The 19,289-nt window shown below is 46.3% G+C and overlaps 8 protein-coding genes across 8 annotated transcripts; 1 reads left to right on the top strand and 7 right to left on the bottom strand.

Annotated features, from left to right (window-relative positions):
- Window positions 1-197: 197 nt before the first annotated feature.
- On the bottom strand, window positions 198-2,615 carry POJ06DRAFT_259812 (acetyl-coenzyme A transporter 1-domain-containing protein). The gene is made up of 4 exons (XM_056188423.1): window positions 2,432-2,615; window positions 1,681-2,356; window positions 797-1,621; window positions 198-750 (listed from the first exon to the last, which is right to left on the bottom strand). The coding sequence occupies exons 2-4, from the start codon at window positions 2,296-2,298 to the stop codon at window positions 418-420; spliced, it is 1,776 nt and encodes a 591-aa protein (XP_056041162.1). The 5' UTR covers window positions 2,299-2,356; window positions 2,432-2,615; the 3' UTR covers window positions 198-417.
- Window positions 2,616-2,795: 180 nt separating this feature from the next.
- POJ06DRAFT_259810 (uncharacterized protein) lies at window positions 2,796-3,659 on the bottom strand. Its single transcript, XM_056188422.1, has one exon. It carries the CDS (start codon window positions 3,418-3,420, stop codon window positions 3,217-3,219), a length of 204 nt encoding a protein of 67 aa, XP_056041161.1. The 5' UTR covers window positions 3,421-3,659; the 3' UTR covers window positions 2,796-3,216.
- A 1,103-nt stretch (window positions 3,660-4,762) lies between these two features.
- Window positions 4,763-5,295, bottom strand: POJ06DRAFT_296944 (uncharacterized protein; the record flags this gene model as incomplete). Its single annotated transcript, XM_056190581.1, has 3 exons — window positions 4,763-4,780; window positions 4,834-4,956; window positions 4,981-5,295. 3 exons carry the CDS (start codon window positions 5,293-5,295, stop codon window positions 4,763-4,765), a joined length of 456 nt encoding a protein of 151 aa, XP_056041160.1.
- A 1,242-nt stretch (window positions 5,296-6,537) lies between these two features.
- Window positions 6,538-7,443, bottom strand: POJ06DRAFT_20023 (uncharacterized protein). The gene is made up of 2 exons (XM_056185182.1): window positions 7,165-7,443; window positions 6,538-7,106 (listed from the first exon to the last, which is right to left on the bottom strand). The coding sequence occupies exon 2, from the start codon at window positions 7,102-7,104 to the stop codon at window positions 6,565-6,567; it is 540 nt and encodes a 179-aa protein (XP_056041159.1). The 5' UTR covers window positions 7,105-7,106; window positions 7,165-7,443; the 3' UTR covers window positions 6,538-6,564.
- A 5,242-nt stretch (window positions 7,444-12,685) lies between these two features.
- POJ06DRAFT_259796 (uncharacterized protein) lies at window positions 12,686-13,752 on the bottom strand. Its single transcript, XM_056188421.1, has one exon. The coding sequence runs from the start codon at window positions 13,690-13,692 to the stop codon at window positions 12,964-12,966; it is 729 nt and encodes a 242-aa protein (XP_056041158.1). The 5' UTR covers window positions 13,693-13,752; the 3' UTR covers window positions 12,686-12,963.
- A 192-nt stretch (window positions 13,753-13,944) lies between these two features.
- Window positions 13,945-15,415, top strand: POJ06DRAFT_277763 (uncharacterized protein). The gene has a single exon (XM_056189727.1). It carries the CDS (start codon window positions 14,090-14,092, stop codon window positions 15,140-15,142), a length of 1,053 nt encoding a protein of 350 aa, XP_056041157.1. The 5' UTR covers window positions 13,945-14,089; the 3' UTR covers window positions 15,143-15,415.
- A 594-nt stretch (window positions 15,416-16,009) lies between these two features.
- On the bottom strand, window positions 16,010-17,139 carry POJ06DRAFT_277762 (uncharacterized protein; the record flags this gene model as incomplete). Its single annotated transcript, XM_056189726.1, has 2 exons — window positions 16,880-17,139; window positions 16,010-16,464 (listed from the first exon to the last, which is right to left on the bottom strand). The coding sequence occupies exons 1-2, from the start codon at window positions 17,037-17,039 to the stop codon at window positions 16,010-16,012; spliced, it is 615 nt and encodes a 204-aa protein (XP_056041156.1). The 5' UTR covers window positions 17,040-17,139.
- A 445-nt stretch (window positions 17,140-17,584) lies between these two features.
- On the bottom strand, window positions 17,585-19,130 carry POJ06DRAFT_285571 (major facilitator superfamily domain-containing protein; the record flags this gene model as incomplete). The annotated part of the gene is made up of 3 exons (XM_056190203.1): window positions 17,585-18,388; window positions 18,420-18,843; window positions 18,906-19,130. The coding sequence occupies 3 exons, from the start codon at window positions 19,128-19,130 to the stop codon at window positions 17,937-17,939; spliced, it is 1,101 nt and encodes a 366-aa protein (XP_056041155.1). The 3' UTR covers window positions 17,585-17,936.
- Window positions 19,131-19,289: the final 159 nt, after the last annotated feature.

Here is a 19,289-nt window from a genome sequence, read left to right as displayed (position 1 = left end):
GGAATGGGCCAAATATCGTCGACGCGCCGACGCAGCCGCGTTCGAACTCGTGCCTCGAGCCGCACTCTGCCTGCAGGGCCCTGGGTCGAGATTTCACGCTCGGGTAAGGCTACGTTGCACACTATCTGCGAAGAAATGTTCTGACCTATCCACGCGGCTCAATCCCAGGTCAGAGCTAGTCTCAACAAGGAGTGCCTACACGCTAACGCAAGTCGTGTTTCGATAGACAGATTAACACACTGACCAGACCACAAGTCCTTTGAGAAGGCTACATATAACTCATCACAACCAAATACATACATGCATCTCAATTGATCATACATAACAAAAAACCCAATCCGTCTATGCACCTTTCGCAAAGCAAACAAACTGTACATGATTGCTAATATGTGTATTATATCGTAGAGCTTACCGGTCTCATTTTTCGACCCGCCACTTGCTGAGATCAAGCGTCTGCAAGTACTCGACTTTGCGTCGAATCCAGAAGAAGAAGAGCGCACCACCAGCGAGAACGCACATAAGGTTTGTGATATAATAACCGTCAATTTTCATATTGCAGACACCACCCACGGTCGCGCATCGCTGTTTATCGGCCTGCTTGGCACATGAAAAGGGAATGAATGTTTCAATCTGATCCGGCGTTGCCATCGTCGGGTCGAGTTCGCACGTAGCTACTGTGAAGAAATCCACCGCAAAGAGGACTAAGACACGCGGCCATTGTCCTCCAAGGTTTGAAACTGTGTTTAGAGTCTAAACCCGTTAGTACATTCCAAAATGACTAAACAGCGTGACCTACAGTCATATAAGTGCCGCCAATCGCTGGATCAGCTATTTGAGTATGGAAGGCGTTAATCGATACAAACTGTACGGTACTCATAAACGACCCAAGTACGTGGACCAAAATAACTAAGAGCAGGTAGAATGGACCAGCTCCGCTCTTGGGAAAGCAATAGACGAGGAGCTGCGCCAGTAACGCCGATCCCAGTCTTCCGACAAATGCGTACAGCCACGGACGCAGTGGACGATCGCCAACTGACCACTTCGCCGCATAGTAACCGAAAATAATCTCAAACGGGAAGTCAATCAACACCGTTAACGCTAGGTCTTCCTTCGACAGGCCCTTTTCAAGGAGCTTTAGATTAGTAACTGCATCATTAGCCTGGAAACCAAACTTGGCGACCAGGTGAATGAGGATGAACAACTGAACGTTCGACAACCTCACAATCTTCCACATTGAGGTATAGACATCCAATATACCGTTCTTTCCACTTCGAGTATCCCGAGTCTTCTCTTCGGTTTTGCCGATAAAAAGAGCCAACGTCATGAACAGATATGCCCAGCCCCAAAACGTGAGATAGGCACGCATAGAAAGCAAACCAGTATCTAGTGGAACTGTTCGGAAATACTTGTTTGCAAATTCTGGCGAGTTAAATGCTAAAAACACGGTAAAGCTCAGGAAGTAACCGGTGTTGAGACCTATGGTTTGGGCGGTTGAGGCGTAGGAGAGATTGGCATGGGAAAGTAACGTGAGCGCCCAACCATCGACGGCGACGTCTTGAGTAGCACACAAAAACACCAGCGTAAAAAACAAAAAGGTGATAAAGCCCAGATGCGATTCCGCCTATTTGTATTAGTTAGAAGATATATGTCAAGTACGATAACGGTAGGATACCCCCGTACATTTTCAAGTATCGTTTCAACATGTGATCCAAGCCATAGTAGCATAATCGAGCTCACAGTCTGGATAGGAATAATCCAGCTCTTCCTCCGCCCAATTTTCGGGGAGTATATAGCGTCAACAATGGGACTCCAGAGCAGCTTCATGCTGTATGGATACGAAGCCAGAGAGAACAACCCGACTTGTCCATAACTCAGCTTGCTCTTCAGCAAGAACGGAACCGAGCCCATAGCCAATCCGACCGGAACACCTTGTAGGAGATATAATAGACATAGCAGAGCAAAATTCCGGAAATCAGCAGGAGGTAACTGCCACAGTGACGATGCAGCTTCTTCGTGCCCGCGTGACCGTTTGCCGTTCTTGGATCCGTTCACTTCCTCCTTGTCGCTGTCTTCGTCATCATACTTGGGCAATCGTGCGCTGGTTGACCTGCGTTTAGGCGGTACAGACACGTGGTGTGGTCCGTCGAAATTCGAGGCACCGAGGTCGTCCAACTCACATTCTTCTTCGTAGTAAGGGCTTGATGCGTCCCGGGCCATGTCTCCCGTAGATGACCTGTTGAATGGCTGGCGAGCGCGAGGATGGGCAACGTCACTTGTGTTGTCGACCTTTAAGCTCATTGATAGGAGAGTCGCGTCTCAGACGTAACGACGCGAATGACGGCAGGCACAAGCAGGCCTAGTCAGCGCGATCCGTTAACTTATGTTGTCTCGGAAAGCCCGCAAAATACCTCGTCCGGAGGGTTGAACAGACCTCTGTAGCCAGACAGGTGTGGAGAATGCACAAGCCCTTATTATATATGCACAAGCCTTTAATATATGACGAAGTACGGGCACAATTATCGAGGAGGACAGATGAGAAGCCGTGGATCTTGGTAATTCGAGAGATTTGTCCTCGGCGACTGGCGAGGACACGTTCGATAATCCGTGTAGACACGTCACCCAAATAAGGAGCTGCCCAATGCTTCGTGATATGCATATCCGCCTTATCGTTCTTTGTTTGTAGCCGTATCTACCATATAGTAAATGCAGAGTACAAACCTCTCGGTCATTACATAATTACCCCTGTCAACAAAACTTTAAATAATTTTATTATTGGCATCGGCCGATCCTTCAGCGATGCGTCGACTGCGCCTTGTCAACGGACGAACATTATTTAAGACCACTGCTAATTTATGACGCCCAGATAATTCATTGTTAGTCATATTTCGCCGAATATCGAATGGACGGTCTTGCGGGCACGCGATCTAAACTGAGATTTACGCATTTATTGCAATGGAAAACGGCTCTTACTGTTCAGAAGAGTCATCGTCAGCCTTGCAGAATGGCAAGAGTGGCGATTTAGACCATTACTGGCATTAGGACGCAGATACATTCAAAATTCTGCGACAAACAACGCATGGGGGACAGGATCGTCAGGTAGGTGCACATATTTGATGGGCATATTATACATGTGGATTAGTGAACAGAACACGGGATGAAATACACGCTAAGCGATAATCTCGGGGTCACGCTCGAACTGATCCAGAGCGGTATCGATCATTGCGCACTATACAACAATATCCATAAAATCGTCGGACTAAAAAAATTCGTCGACAAGAAAAGCTGCAGCGTCAGCGATAGAATAAATATGTCAAAGGAGCAAGATGAATAACAGAATAAAAATGCACTAAGGACTAAGCTTAACCGCATTTCTGAACCGATCCACAGCGTTTTTACCACTGCACGCCGGACGATACCCATAAAATGGTCGGAATTAAAAAATCGATGACAATATCAGCTGCAGCGTCACTGCTAGTGACTCCCGGGTATCAATTCGGCCAGTCGCATATCACCAACTGAGCGCTGAACGCTAGAGCTTATATCTCTTCCCTTATCTACGAGTGATACACTCCTGTTAGTAGATGCTTTACCAATTGGTACAAAGCGTGCCTTATATATTTCATATTCATGAGAGCCTCCGTACTATCAGAGTCGTGGTCCTTACGGACGATCTCAATAAATCCCCTCAGAAATTTCCTCCAATCAGGTGCGCCCTTTATTCGTAATTTTTGCCAGACGCTAGCGCAGTAGTGAAACTTTATTTCAGCCAATCATGACGCGTCAACGAGTAACGCGTCAACGAATAACTGAACGTCGCGTCTTATTCTACCAATGTTTCAATCCCTTGGAGACTAATCCAATATCCTATCTTACAACAAGATGTCTGACAGCGATTGTGAGATCTCAACTGTCAGCGGGGGTTGACGAGTTATCCTTTGACCGTCTTCGGCGCTCTAAAAGAATCGACTATCATGTACTTAATGACGGCAGTGACGAGGAGGCAGATTCTGAAGACCGGATCACGAAGAAGTCGCGATTGAATTTACCAGTTGAGGACGGTGAGCCAATTACGCATAATGACTCGGCAAGTCAATGGACTCGAAGCTCAGTTACTCTAGCAGACTCTACAAGCGCAGACTTTCTCAGGAACAAAGTTCGTCGGTTGAAGAGCTGTGGGGATCCTCTCGCGTTTCGGATCAGTCGTCAACCCCTCTGACCAAGAGCCAAAATCTCTCACTGTGGTCGCACTTCAGCATCAATAACCTTCCTGGAAAGTTATGGTATCCAAAGCGAGGCAAAAAAGGACCAATAGAAGATAGGGAGATACGATGCACAATGTGTAATTGGAAGACGACGGATTCTGCCCGAGCGACGTCCACAAGCAACATGAAACTTCACCTTAACAGGCATGGCATTCCATCCGGCAGCGGGGATGACCCTGGAGTGGAGGAAGGGAGAAGGAGGCAGCAATCGGTTGCTACAATGTTCAGGAAAAGTGCTAAGGATAACGTAGCGAAAACCTTAGACCAGAATTTGGTGCGTTGGATGGTCCTGGATGATATGATATGGCCTTCATGGCAATGGAATCCTGTCGACACCTTCCTGTCGCGCATCCCCGCGATCATCACCCAACAAGTAGTACTTGCCCCATTCTGATCACAAAGGTGTTACATTGAATTTTTACTGCGACCGACGACGACACCTGCAAGACCAACCCACATCTTGGTCCATCCCTAATCGTTAGCACTTTCTTGCCATCGTTTTAGTATGATCCGCAATACTTTCCGTACAGGGTATAGGCATTCATATAGTAATCCATATTATTAGGCGAACCATGGCCAATTTGAAAAATTTGGAATAGCCTGGATCTGATGAAGTTATAGTCCAAACTCGAGTTGTGCCAGGACACGTAACACTGGAAACGTGCGGTTCGGGCGGTGGGATTCCCTGTGACTTCTATTGCCCATGGAGTGTACAGACGTGAACACCAACCTTGAAGATTGCGGGGACCTTAGCAGACCCAGCCAGGTCATCGATCAGATAGTAATTTGACACAATAGTAATTGTAAGATCGACACCTTCTTGGTATACTACTAAATTACTTTCTTCTACCACTGTCTGAACGCTACCGTCAAAATAAGTCTCATAAGAGTGAAACACTGCACTAACGCACAGTGTACCACGGACGTAAGCTGACACAGGTCCTAACAAGTATAGCAATACCATAATAATGGGAGCAATGCGACTTTTTGGGACATAACCCACCCACGCTATAGTTCGAAAAACGAATGCCATTCCTAACTATGCATTAGTTATTGCCTAATTTCCAACCTTTGATTGATAATTCACCTCACCTTAAGACAAAGTCAAATTTGCGCTGTTCAGAAGGAAAGGCTAACCGCTAATTGAGGGAATAGCTTGTCACTTTGTATTCGCTTCTGGTGGGGAGTGCTTTTTATAATCTTTTCAGGCGAAGCGGGTGCGTGTGCGCTGGCTTCGCTTGCCGCGGGGTAATGGCGTCAACGTGATGGCTGCAAAACGATGGCTTTTGCGGGTTTGATAACACTCATATCCGTAATGCTGGACGTTCGTGCATGAATTTGACACGATCCTGTTAGAAATCACAATCAGTTGCAGTTTGCAATTTCTAGCCAGGTTGGATATTGGGGCCGCAAACATGCAGAAAAGTGGTGCGTGTCGCGCCGTCGCCGTTATCCGCCGATTTTCCGGTATGTTGCACAGCTTAAAATGCGTCCAAGTTCCCGCCAAGTCCTCATAGTGATTAATATTCTCTAAAGTATCGTTATAAGCCATCACGCTATCATAACGTATAGTGAATCCAAAACCTCTATTCCTCACGGTGACGTATGCGGCTTGCACAATCGACTTGTCCCTGGTCACTTCTGAGGTGAGGGAGGAAATAACCTTAACCTTCTGCAGCGTCAGATGAGGCGCCCGTAGACGATTTTTGTAGTCTAACCTCGGTGCACAACGGCCTAACTAAACATGGCGTCGGGCAAGTCCGTGTGACCTAACTGAAGTTGCTTGCGAATCAACATCATTATTGTCTCAGCATGAGTCAGTAGCGACTCTCTATTCGACAGAACAAAGTTTGGCTAATAATTCAGCTTTGCGATCTGCGATCTTCTCCGTATACCTTCACGACGGTGTGAGAACATGTCAAAGGCGCGTTCAAACAATGTGGTCTATTCGAGTGACTGTTTTCAGTTCTATCAGTTGGAGTGTTTGGAATTTTGTAGCAATTCTGCAAGATGACAATGGACTCGCAGTCTACTGTATTCTTCGAAATTATCTCACTAAACTTTGTGTCCGTTCGGTTAATTTTGTGGACACGTGCATTGGCCAAACTCTAAATTAAACACGCGCCGCCACTGGTTTTTGAAGGCGCTTTCTCTATTCCAGGAAATAGCTAATCACTTACGATATGCCAAAAGGCAAATTGGTGCGGTAGAGCACAAAGGTGTTACATTAAAGTTTTTCTGCGACTGACGACGACCCTCTTCCTGGTCCATCCCTAACCTTTAACTCTTCCTTGCCATCGCTTTAGTACGATCCGCACCACTTTCCGTACAGGGTATAGGCATTCGAATAGTAATCCATAGGATTAGGCGAAGTATGGTCAATGTGAAAAAATTTCGTATAGCCTGGGTCTGACGAAGTTATCGTCCAAACTCGAGTTGTGCCAAAACAGGTAATTTTCGAAACCTGCGGTACCAACGGTGGGATTTCAAACTTTGAATCCCATTGGCCATAGAGTGTACAGAAGTGAGCACCAACCTTGAACATTGCGAGGACCTTAGCAGACCCAACCAGGTCATCAATCAATAGTAAACCCGGTCCCATGACGGTTGTAAGATCGACACCATCTTGGTATACGACTAAACCACTTTCTTCGACCACTGTCTGAACACTACCGTCAAAGTAAGTGTCATATGAGTGAAACACTGCACTAACGCACATTTTCCCATGTTCATAAGCTGAAACAGGCGCTAGCAAGTATAGCAATGCCATAATAATGGCAGCAATGCGACTTTTTGGGATATAACCCCCCCAAACTATAGTTCGGAATATGAGTGACATCATTCCTAAATATGCGTTAGTTACTGCCTAATTTCCAATCCTCTGATATATATTTCACCGCACCCTATGACAAAGTCAAATTTGCGTTGTTCAGAGAAGGAAAGGCTAACCGCTAATTGAGGGGATAGTTTGTCACTTTGTATTCGCTTCGGGTACGGAGTGCCTCTTATAATCCTTTCAGGCGAAACGGGTGCGTGTGCGCTGGCTTCGCTTGCCGCGGGGTAATGGCGTGAGAGTGATGGCCTTTGTGGGGTTAATAACGCTCATATCGGTAATGCTGGGCGTTCGTGCATGCATGAATTTGACAGAGTACTTTTAAAAATCACAATCTTGCAGTTTGCAATTTCTAGACAGGTTGGATATTGGGGCCACGAACATGCAGAATGCCAAGTTCCATAGGAGTATCCCATATATATGCTAACTTCGGCGTGCACAGGCACTCTCGTAAGCAATAACAGCAATACAAGTTCCATTCTGATACAAAGGTTTACATTGAATTTTTACTGCGACCGACGACGACACCGACAAGACTGATCGAGACACGCACCCTCTGGATTGGAGCACTTTGTACTGACCAGAGTAATGAAACAAAACATGTCCGAACCATAACCCTCTGCCTAACCCTTAACTATTTCTTGTCATCACTTTAGTATGATCCGCACCACTTTCCGTACAGGGTATAGGCATTCCTAGACTCACTATCGCCAATTGAAAAAAAATCCGAATAGCCTGGATCTGACGAAGTTAAAATCCACACTCGATCGGTGCCAGGACACGTAATTTTCGAAACCTTCGGTACCAACGGTGGGATTTCAAACCTTGAATCCCATTGGCCATAAGAGTGTACAGACGTGAACACCAACTTTGAAGATTGTGGGGACGTTAGCAGACCCAACCAGATCATCGATCAGTAGACGATCCGGCCTCATAACGGCTTCAATGTCGACACCTTCTTGGTATGTAACTAAACCACTTTCTTCTACTGCTGACTGGATTTGACCGTCAATATTAACGTCATATTCGTGAAACACTGCACTGACGCACAGTACACCACGGTTATAAGCTGAAACAGGCGCTAGCAAGTATAGCAATGCCATAATAATGGCAGCAATGCGACTTTTTGAGATATAAACCCCCCCCACACTATAGTTCGAAATATGAGTGACATTCCTAATATGAATTAGTTATTGCCTAAATTTCCAATCCAATTCTTTAATAAATAATTCACCTCACCTTATTACAAAGTCAAATTCCGCTGTTCAGAGATGGAAAGGCTAACCGTTGGTGACGGGATAGTTTGTGACTGCTATTCGCTTCTGGTGGGTAGTGCTTTTTATAGCTATGCTGCGTCGCGCCAAGGGTGGTCATCTGCCGAATTCCCAGTCTGTTGGACAGCTGCCACATTGTCGATTTCTGTCTGTTAGGATGACAACTGTATCCTCATACTGAGATGGAAGATGTGTACGCTCTCTAGCTTGCCCAGAGGCAAAGATTTGCCGACCCCACTCAATAAACTATAATAGTGGCTCGCTTGCTTTGAGTTACTCAGCGACTTAACAGGGGGCTGACAAGTTAACTCCACCATGCTGACAGAGCGAGTCACTCGATCAGAGTGACTCAGTAAGGATTGCATGCCGAGTCTCTGGACATATTATTATTGGCTCTGTTGCCCCTGTGGAGCGAGTAGAGTCGCTCATACAAGACTGTGACAAATATTAAGGAACTTGAACATCTAGTATGACATATTCCTAGGCTATTTCTACGGTAGTCAAGGTGACCGTTGACTTCATATGTTAGGATTAGGATCCTATAAGGACTATATGATTCTTAAAGCTTTTGGCCTCTAGTCGATATATTTGAGAACATTAACTATGCCGGAGAACGGGTTTAAACTCTTCCTTTTATACACTTCTCCGGCGGACAACTCCGTCACTAGTTCGCTAAACGCAACTTCTTCCCTTACGGACAAGTCCGAGAGGAACAATCTTACAAAACAAGTAACTAGTCGTGTTGGAAAATATTTTCACCAACGATATTTCCATTTGTGGAAAGGATAATGTGACAGACATCGATATAAAATCATTTTCATGATGACGCCCGAGCGCTAGATGTAATGACGTCAGTCTTAGATCCGGTGATAGTGCGGCTCACTACGTGTGCTACTAACATCACCCTATGGAAAGCGATTTAGCATCACGTTAGAGTACTCAGTCAGTGCGTCATTTTGACTCACTCGGGATTTTTGCCAAGGTTCCCAGTATGCCAGGATGATGTACTAGATAAGCGGATTAAACTGAGTTTATCATTTTGATGCGATGGGTCTTTAATGTGGAAGGAAACTGAGTACGTCGTTTGTCGATGCTTTGTTCCTCTACGGTTTAAAAGCCACACGACGCACAATTAATGGGGAAACTGGGTAAGGGCTCCCCTATCGCGGTCTCGACGTTGGGGTGGCCTACCAATTTATTATACTTTGGAGGTGATATAAGCACTGGACGCGTCATGATTTAAAGTCGTAATAATTCACTAGCGTGTAGACAAGACTGCGAATATACAAATATTATTCGCATTCGCAAATCGCAATTCGCAGCATGAACTTTTAGCTGTAACCAAGGAATCTTAATCTTCTGCGACCGCGTCACGACAGGCTGGCAAACAATTCAACTGGATTGACGGATTGATTGAACTGACGGACAATCGGTCAATTCCCTGAATCGTCTATATAGCGACCATCGGATATCTGCGCCGGATAACAAGACGAAATCAGCGATACAACAGAAGGCTGAGAAGAAGCCAAGGGAGCAAGAGACTGAGATCAATTGTGGATACTTTTAAGCTCGATCCTTGGAAGCCTCGGGAACAGGCAATTGCCAACTCAATCATACGTGGATTTGATCGAAACCACTTCCAACGGCTTCTGATCGAATGGATAGTCGATACGAATCAACCCTTTAGTGTTGCTGAACACCAGAGGCTGCGAGATACCTTTGAATATTTGAACCCAGCAGTTCGGATTACAGACGCCCATATACTACAGTTAGCGCGCTGATTAACTCCGAGTTCGAGAAACACAAGGCACGTGTAATCGAACCCTTCAAGAAAGCCCGGGTTAATACAGGTTGCCTTTGATGGATGGAGGGCACGGAATCGACACTCTCTATATTGCATCGCTTGCTTCTTCAGGGACGAAAACAGCAAGCCACACAAAGTCATTCTGGGATTACCTGAAACTGGCAGACATTTGGGGACTTGCATTGCAAAAGAGGTCCTCCAGGTCTTCGATGCCTTTGGCATTAAGGACAAAATTGGGTATTTCACACTTGACAATGCTAGCAACAACGATGCTGCACTCCAAGGTTATTGGCACATAGCTCGGCTTCGATGGCGCTCAAAGACGGGGCTGCTGCTTCGGCCATACTGTCAATCTGTCTGCGAAGGCGCTGTTATTCGGCAACAATACGGACGCGTTCGAAGACCGACTCTCTGGTGCAGAAGCGCTTTGAATACGAACTTTGGCGACAGAAAGGACCCGTTGGGAAGCTTCATAACTTTGTCCTTGATATTCATAGAGTAGACAGGCTGACATCCTTGTTGAAGGAACTCCAACAGTATGATATATCCAGGTCCGACGATCCGAAAATGCGCTTGAAAAGACAAACCCCTTGATAACGACACTCGTTGGCTTTCCCAGCTCTATCTTCGAATTTACTTCCAAATGCTCGTCACGAAAGTACCGAAGTCAATGGGAGGAGGAGAATACATCGAAAAGAACTGGCCAGTTGAAGAAGTCGGCAGTCTGTCCCCGAATCCTCAGAAGCGAGAACCAACTTACTGCCAACGATTGGTCCGTTCTCCAACATTTTGCAACGATTCTCGGCTACTACGAAGATGCAGTCAAGACTCTGGAAGGCGATGGTTTGATCAGAAAGCGCAGGACGGGATATACCGGCTCTTATGGAAACATTTGGGATGTGATCAACGGGTTTGAATGTTTGAATTTCTTGCTTGGTAAGCTGGATAAATATAAGGAGATGGCAAAAGACTTTCCTGACCCTGAACAGTTCAGGATTGGTATCAATTTGGCCTTGGAGAAGCTAGAGAAGTACTACACCATTCTCGACGAAACACCGATATATTATGCTGCCGTTGCGCTTTTCCAGCATATAGATGGGGGTGGTTCGAACAGTCATGGTCGCGTCATCCTGATTGGATCAGAACAGCAAAATGGATGGTTCAGCAAGTATGGGACCAGAGGTATCGAGATCTCGAGGTGATCTCGGACGATGAGTCTGATGCCAAACGACAAAAGTACTATTACAACGCCTTCGAAGAGCACTGCGAACAGATCAGAATCGATTCGAATCAACAGAGGGTCTAGATGATGATCCCTTTGCCGACGACGAGTTCGAAAAATGGCAAGCAACTCACCGCAACGACGACAAGTTTGTTCGTGATCCAATAGCTTATTGGCATGAGAAGCGCTTTCAATACCCTCGGCTCTCTCGAATGGCTCTCGACTTTCTCACGATACAATCCATGTCTACCGAGTGTGAAAGACTGTTCTCAGGCTCAGGGCAGATGGTTGTCCTTCAACGGAGTAATCTTCAGGCGCGAACAATAGGGATGTGTCAAGTGTTGAGGTCATGGTTTCGTGCTGGTATTACCAATGACCTAAATCCTTTGTTCCTTTCAATCATGGAGGAGAAAAGACAGCTTGAGAGCATGCACCTTAATGATGACGAGTTCAGAAGACGGGAGCTATCATGGCTTATTGGTAAGGCGCAAGGGCTGGCTGCTGAAGAGATGATTTAAATGGTAAGGGGAAAAGGGCAGAGAGGCTGCTTACATGGTGGTACGGCATTTTTACTCAAGACGACTTCAAAATTGGCGGAGCAACTTAGGTAGGCTTCTTCTGAGGGGACGGTGACAGTCATACTGGGTCACGCCATACACTGAAGTTGACTACACTTACACCATCTACATTTGAGGCGTCCGTTGATACACTACATTCAATTTTCGCTTATTAATATACACTTACTCTACAGACAAAAAATATGTAGTTGATAGTTGATTGGATCTCTGGCCACCATTCCACAAACCCTTTTGGCCCGCTAAGGTATGCGTACGGTCGGAAAATCGAAGACTTAATGTGAACCCATATTACGCGCATTACTAACGAAGACTTCTTTCCAGCGTTTTACGCCCCATTCCAGGCTGCAATGAGGGAAAATAAATATCCAAGCGCGTTTTAGAGGGGCAGGACTTATTGCATTCGATCCAGAAAGTGTCATTTCGAAGCTGGATGTCAAGTTCAAGACGCCAACGCCCGTTGGTTTACCTTGGGTGTGGAAGACACCACAAAACCCGACAGAGCAATTCGCAATCCGAGTTTGTCAGATATGGCGTCTGCGGAAACACAGGACATAATGCGCACTGGTCAAGAAGCATTGGAAGCGTCTAATGATGAACCCTATTCAATTGATTTTCTGTGTTATGATGAACTTATTGAACTTCGAACGTGCTGGTATGCGGTCAAGTGCGCAGTTCGCTTAGATTACGTTATCTCGAATATAATATAAGCTTATTTAACCTTATTATATACTCTTTTAAACAATAATACGGCAGATTGACAGCTGAAAACGGCCCCCTCTCATCATCGAGTCAATTCTTCCCTCAGTAATCCATTCTCGTGCTATATAAAACCTTGCCTTCTCCAGACTCTCTCGGCAACTCTCTGAAGGCTCCGCCGAGGAATAAGAAAATCTCTTTCTAGATTATTGTTTGGATCCACTGCACGGCCAACAACTTTCTGGAAAGGCAAACTCAGATCTCTGGAAACGACGGTCATATTATTTTGATGAGTTATACTGATTTCTTCAGTACAAGAAGCCGATGCAGGTGATGCTCGGTGCTAATAGAGGATTGTCGAGCACATAGTTCCCAGCATTTGATAGTGATCTTTGGGATATCTCGATCAATTTTCAAAGTGATGGCCACTTGGACTAACGAGCCCCTCGTTTCTAACCATCCCCTAGCTTCAAGCGCCAGTCTTCGAGATGATTCTGACAATCCAATCTCAAGTATAGTCGTTATCTGTGTATTCTGGGTAGATACTGCCCAGCATTCATCTGCTTCCTTTTTCCAGTCCCCAATCTGTACTGTTGTACTACCAAGAGGTTCGACTTCGTGCTCTAGATCCATTGCAGAAATTTCGTCACGGATACAGTCATAAAATGCTAGTGATGCAGCCTCATGCTCTGGAGAAGGCGTGATTTTAACAATTAAAGTTTGCGTAGTTACATTATAAAATAGACGAGCAAATTTGCTTACTCGACAGGAGTCATCGCTCAGATTTGAAGCTATAGAGACTGGAACATTTGAAAAGACAAGGAACTGATGACGGGTTGTATCTTTTTGGAGCGCGTCTCGACGGTCGTTCAATCTCTTTCGCAAGCTTTGGACTCCAGTAAATGGACACAGTTCAAGTCCCTCTCTAAGCTTCTCAAAAGGATCTGTAGACAATCCTATTATAGAAAACTCCAAAGATCTAGATTTGATTGTATCATTATTGTCATAAGATGAAGATTCCATGATGGCAAGAGCCCGCAAGGTGATGTTGTTGTGCCAATGTTGAAAGAGGCGGCCACGGTGGTGGCCCCGCTCTCATGAGCGTAGGATAAGCTCGCGACCGTCCTTGGCGGGCAGCTAGCATGGGTTAGGGTAGTATGCTCAGGGTTTGGTCTAGGAAGGCTACAGGATCAGGTTTTTTTTCCTCGTCCCATGCCGTCTACCCTAACCGCATCTTCCTTGTCAATCCACCTAGCCTTTCTCAAACAACGATCCCCCCCATCTAAAAGCCGCAATTTAGCGATCCCCACGCGCGGTCGCACTTTTAAGAACTTGCGATTCTGTCGTTTCTGTCGTTTCTGTCACTTCCATACCACTCGTCCTTGAAACAATACTGCCAAACGCTACACTGATCAAAATAATGTCAACTGCTCCAACCTCAGCCACCATTCCTATCGACGAGTTTAGTGCAAAGCTCAAAGAAGCCGTCGAAGCGCGCGGTGCAACCTATCAAAGCATCGCAGTCTTTATTTTTAGATTTGAGGATGATGCCACTGGTGCTGATAAAGATGCTATCACTTTTTCCGGTTGTATGAAGGACGTGTTTGGGATCAATGATGTTGAGGACTTTGCTATCGAAAAGACTTCCAAAGTTGCTGGATTTGATGTCCACGAACGGATCATAGTTAAGATGAAGCGGCTTTTACACTCCAGATCCCTACTGATCATCGCATATATGGGTCATGGCGTCATTGACATGGAATCAAACGGATTACAGCTTATTTCGGAGAACGGGAGACAGAAGGTGGACTGGACCGTGATCCATCACCCTATTCTAGAGTCTAGGGATGATTCTATGCAAAATCTGGATGTCTTAACCGTGCTTGATTGTTGCTATGCTGGCTCCGCAGTTCGTGCAGGCGGGAATAGGTCCGTCCAGCTGCTCGCCAGTTGCGATGACCGTCATACAGTTCGCTCGCGGACAGATGGTGTGTCTTTCACACAACGCTTCCGCAAGGCGGCGTACGCACTAAAGAAGGACGGAAACTTGTTCGTCAGTGTTGAGCATCTCTACGGTGAACTGCAGCGGTTGAAGCCCCCTGGAGCTCCGGATGCCGTCCACATAATCATTGGCAATGGACGCCCTCTGGTTCTGTCTGTGAATCGTCGACCGTCCAGCAACCTAGAACGCCCAAATCCTTCGAGCAACGAGACAAACGTATTGTTCAAGATCTCGTTGACCGGACGGCCTTGTGATGTGATTCTGAATGATTTCCGGCAACTTCTTAAGACAATTCCATCGGAGTACAAAGTCACTCTGGAGGAAGCCTACGAGTCGACCTCAGTAGTGTTCATCTGTCGGGCGTCCTGGGAGACCTTCGCGCGCCTTCGGTCGACCCTTGACTGTGCTTTTGTTGCATCGGTCAAGGGTCCTTCCCTTGTGCGTGATAAGATGCTATCGATTTCCGTCTAGAATGAACATCGTTTTGGCTAATCAGATGATAGATGAAGTGCAGGAAAAGTCGGGGCGGACCCGCTCATTTGGGGACCGCCTTGACAATGAGGCGGCCTGACTTTGCGTGGCTTCTGTTGTTGGGTTGCTTTGTTTCTTGTTTTTGTGTCGTTGGCTTGTGCTTGCGCGTTCGTTCGCGTGATCTACGTGTACATATTTGAGTAGACGCCTGACAGAGTAAGAGAGGAGGGGTTTGTCCTCGCTTCAGGTCAAGTACATAGCCTTGTATTCTTGTAATAGATCGTTTTATTCAAGTTTACTCTCGATATCAGCGCTAGCCTTTTCATATCTTTGAGCTATGTTTCCAAGAGTAATACCTGTCCAGCTCGTCGTCATGAATTGGGACTGTCCCATCGTGTAGTCCCATCGTGTAATGAACAACGATGTAACAATTAATAATAATTAGATTTGCGGCCAAAGAATAGATCCCGATAGCAATGTGGCTCGGCATAAAGTGGCACGAGAGTCCATCAGCAGCCACCATATCGCTCCGCGTTCCGGCCACTCGTGAGAATAGCCCGCATCACACGCTTCGTGCAATTGACAATAGTCCCCACTCCCATATACTTAAAAAAATACGTTAAAAATGTATTAAGTTAGTTAGTTATAAAAATAAAACATATTAAGGGCCAGGGGGTGGACACGAATACAATTTTCTCCATTCGCATTCGCATTAGCAATTAGCAGCTGGGCTTTTATTCCGTGAAACGACCACTTTGACTGCGGCCAAGAGCTTGTCACCATCTGCGTGTTCTTTCATCCATCCATGACTGGAGATAAGTGTCCGCACCGCCTCCTCCGTCGCGGTTGCAGCTAAACCTTCAATATCTACAGAATCTGGAGGCCCGTTCGTGTTCTTCCCATGCTTGTCCAGTGTCCAACGACAATCATAGCATCATTCGACTTTGACTCCGAAACGAGCTTATATTTATTGCCAGCAATGTCGAGCGGGAAAAACTCGACACGGAAGACCTTCTCCGTATGTCCGTTGAGTGCCTCTCTCAGTTCGAGATTTTCTAAATCATAGAGACGAACTTGTCGTCCAATCGCCAGAGCGAGGAACTTCTCATCGGCGCCGACACTACAGTCATATGCATTGTCATTAAGCTCAATCTTTCGGGCTTCATCACCCCAGTGACCGGACCTCCATGACGCAGGCGTTCCGCTCAGCATAAAGTCGATTCGATGCCGTACGTCCACTCCAACAAGGGCTCGTGAGCTGTGTTCATCAGCATTCGAGCATAGACTTGGGATCGTAGTCGGTTGCTGATAAAACAGGAGGACTGTTACAGTTAGTTGCTCCGATTAGAATCACGTTAATGTGACTGCATGTGTTGACTGGGAGCGTTGCGTACGGGCAAGGTATATTCACAAGCCTTTTCCGTTCCTGGCGACCGACAGACCGACTTCCTGCCGCGATGGCCAGTCAGGACGGCTTGCAGGGACGGAGGTTAGGGTCCGTAAGCGAACGGTGACGTCAACCAGGCATTGCGAGTCTTAGGCGGCGGATAAATAATCTACTGTAATTTAAAAATAACTTGAGGGTCATGTCTAATGTTGTGTTGGGTATTTGACTCTTTCATGCCTGGTCTTGTACTTCGCGCACAGCAACGGCCACCTACGACTTACAAAGATTCTTGACTTTCGTAATGGACGTCGCTGCCCCTGATTAATGGCACACTCTCCGTCTGAACAAACATATCCCGATAGTCTCTTGTCCCAGATCAACGGAGCTCTCAATGCTCGATTGGGCCGTGCCTGGCACGATATTCTCCATCGGCACATCGCCTTCGTAACCATCATTCAGCAATAAATAATCAACTGCTTGCTTTCGGCGGGGTCGCATCGGAGGATCCATATTTTCTAAGTTGTCAAGCGAGCAGCAAATGATAACCAACAGATCCAGATTGTTCGGTCGTCGTATGTTTGAGACAACCGCGTTCCACGCGTTGTCAGGGTAAAATTTTTCACGCCATACCTAAATAGGAATATGATTACTATACGATTACTATACGATTTTGCGGTAGACTATACGGTTACTTTACGATTAGGTTCTCATTTTTGCTATTAACTTTACGAATAATATAAAATGTTGACGGTACCGTAATCGTATCCACCTCTAGCAGCTTTTCAAACAAATAGTAGGGAATTTGCATGCAGGAAGTGAACTGTACACGTATCCCGCTATCTTTCTACCCCGGCCATCTGGACATTAATCTGGCGTTCAGGGGTCTGAACCGCGAGCGACTGCGTGACAGTTTCATATTTAAACGCCGCACACTTTGCGGCCTGAGGCCCGAAAACCTTGACCCTGTACTTCGGTAACTGGGATAAAGAGACTTGTTCAGGAGACTCACTAATTTAGTGAAGGCCATAGGCTATTAAAAATTCAATGAGCTGTTAGGCTTGTCAGGGGTACACTAAACTCTAGCGAGGATAGACGATGTGCTCTAATCACTCGACTTTCAGTCCCGCACTCATTTGATGAGGTCCAGCCCCTCGGTTCAACATCACTAGTGGCAAGCTATGACGTAGAGATCACCTAGAATGACTGCCGTTGTTTAAGAGTAAACTATAGAACTTACACGGGTACAGTTGTCATTTCCAACACTGGCTAACACACAAAATAATATAACTCAAAATATAGCTCAAAATTGTTCCGATGTCACTAACACCCTTTACTGTCGGTGTTCATTCTCCGGCTTCCGATGCGCTTAACAATCACATCACGAGATAACGCGGAAACCCCAAAACCTCAAATGCTTGGATTGAACCGCTTTCGTAACGATTCTCCCTTGAAGTACATCAGAAATGGTGCAGGTGTAATGGCCAACATGATGAGCGCCAACAGAGTATTTCCCCAGCCGTAGCCCAGTGCAGCATACATTCTGGGACCAGCTAGAGGGAGGAAGGCGCCGCCCAGGCTCCGCACCATCGTTGATGCCGAGTTTGCTGATACGGCGTATATAGTGTAGGCGTCGACCAGATAAGATGTTGTGGGCGAGAACGTGGCGAAGATGCCGATGCCGAGACAAAAAGTTCCTATTAGCGGCACAATCCAGTGGACTGCGTATCGCACCGCCCACCCATAAATGAGCAGTCCAATTATATCCATGGGTGATAGGACTAGTAGGAGCCACAACCTGTACTCGGGCTTTTTATCACCGGATTTGGCGGCCATGTTGAGGAGTATACTGTCCGAGATATCTGACGATGGTCAATATCGAGATCAAAGTACCGAGTCCCATAGCGATATACGTTAATCCCACGGCCTCGGTCGAAAACTTGTATTGGTCTTGAAAGACGTCAGTGAAGGTAGTGAGGAGCAGGTACAATTGGCCGTATGTGATCGCGACATAGATGGACATGATAAGAACAATCGGACTCATAATGAGAAGCTTGCAGGGACGAATAATATTTTTCATGAAGTGAGCTACTGTGCCGGACATGCGGTCTTCGTACTCTGTGTGAAGTTTCCCATTGCCCGTTTCTTTCCGGAGTCGATTGGCTTTGACATGGAGCACATACGGCCCATAAGTTTCTGGGAGGAAGACAAACACGACAATAGTCATGACCCCGGATAATGTACCGATGACTCTGAAAACCAATCGCCAGGACACGGCGGACAAGAAGCCGCCAATAACCGGTCCTATAGCAGGACCCTGCATTATTATTATTAGTTGATATTAACTATATAACCTTTTAATGTATAAATTTTTTTTACCAGTGTTGGTCCAAGAATGTAGAGGTTCATATACCTCCCACGCTTCTCAATGGGTATGAGATCTGCTACAGAGCCGGCGCCAATGACTAATGACGTGCTCCCAATAAGGCCCCCAAGCAACCGGAGGACAATTAGCGAGATGAAATTATTGCACTCGCCTGCTCCGATCGTGAAGGCGGTGAACAGGGTCATGGAGACTTTGTACACGATCAGGCGGCCATACATTTCAGAGAGGGGTCCAACAATGAGAGGGCCAATTGCGAAACCGAGGACATAGATGGAGTTCAGTCGGCACCGAAGCTGGTCTTTCACTTATGATCGGAAAGTCTTTCTCGCGGCAGGACGACTCGTCAAATGGCAAGCGTAGGTCCATGATAGCATCGT

The sequence above is a fragment of the Lipomyces tetrasporus genome (genome assembly GCF_029532465.1).
Source record: "Lipomyces tetrasporus strain NRRL Y-64009 chromosome Unknown POJ06scaffold_10, whole genome shotgun sequence".
Lineage (NCBI taxonomy): Eukaryota > Fungi > Ascomycota > Lipomycetes > Lipomycetales > Lipomycetaceae > Lipomyces > Lipomyces tetrasporus.
This window is presented reverse-complemented; position numbering and strand designations above follow the sequence as displayed.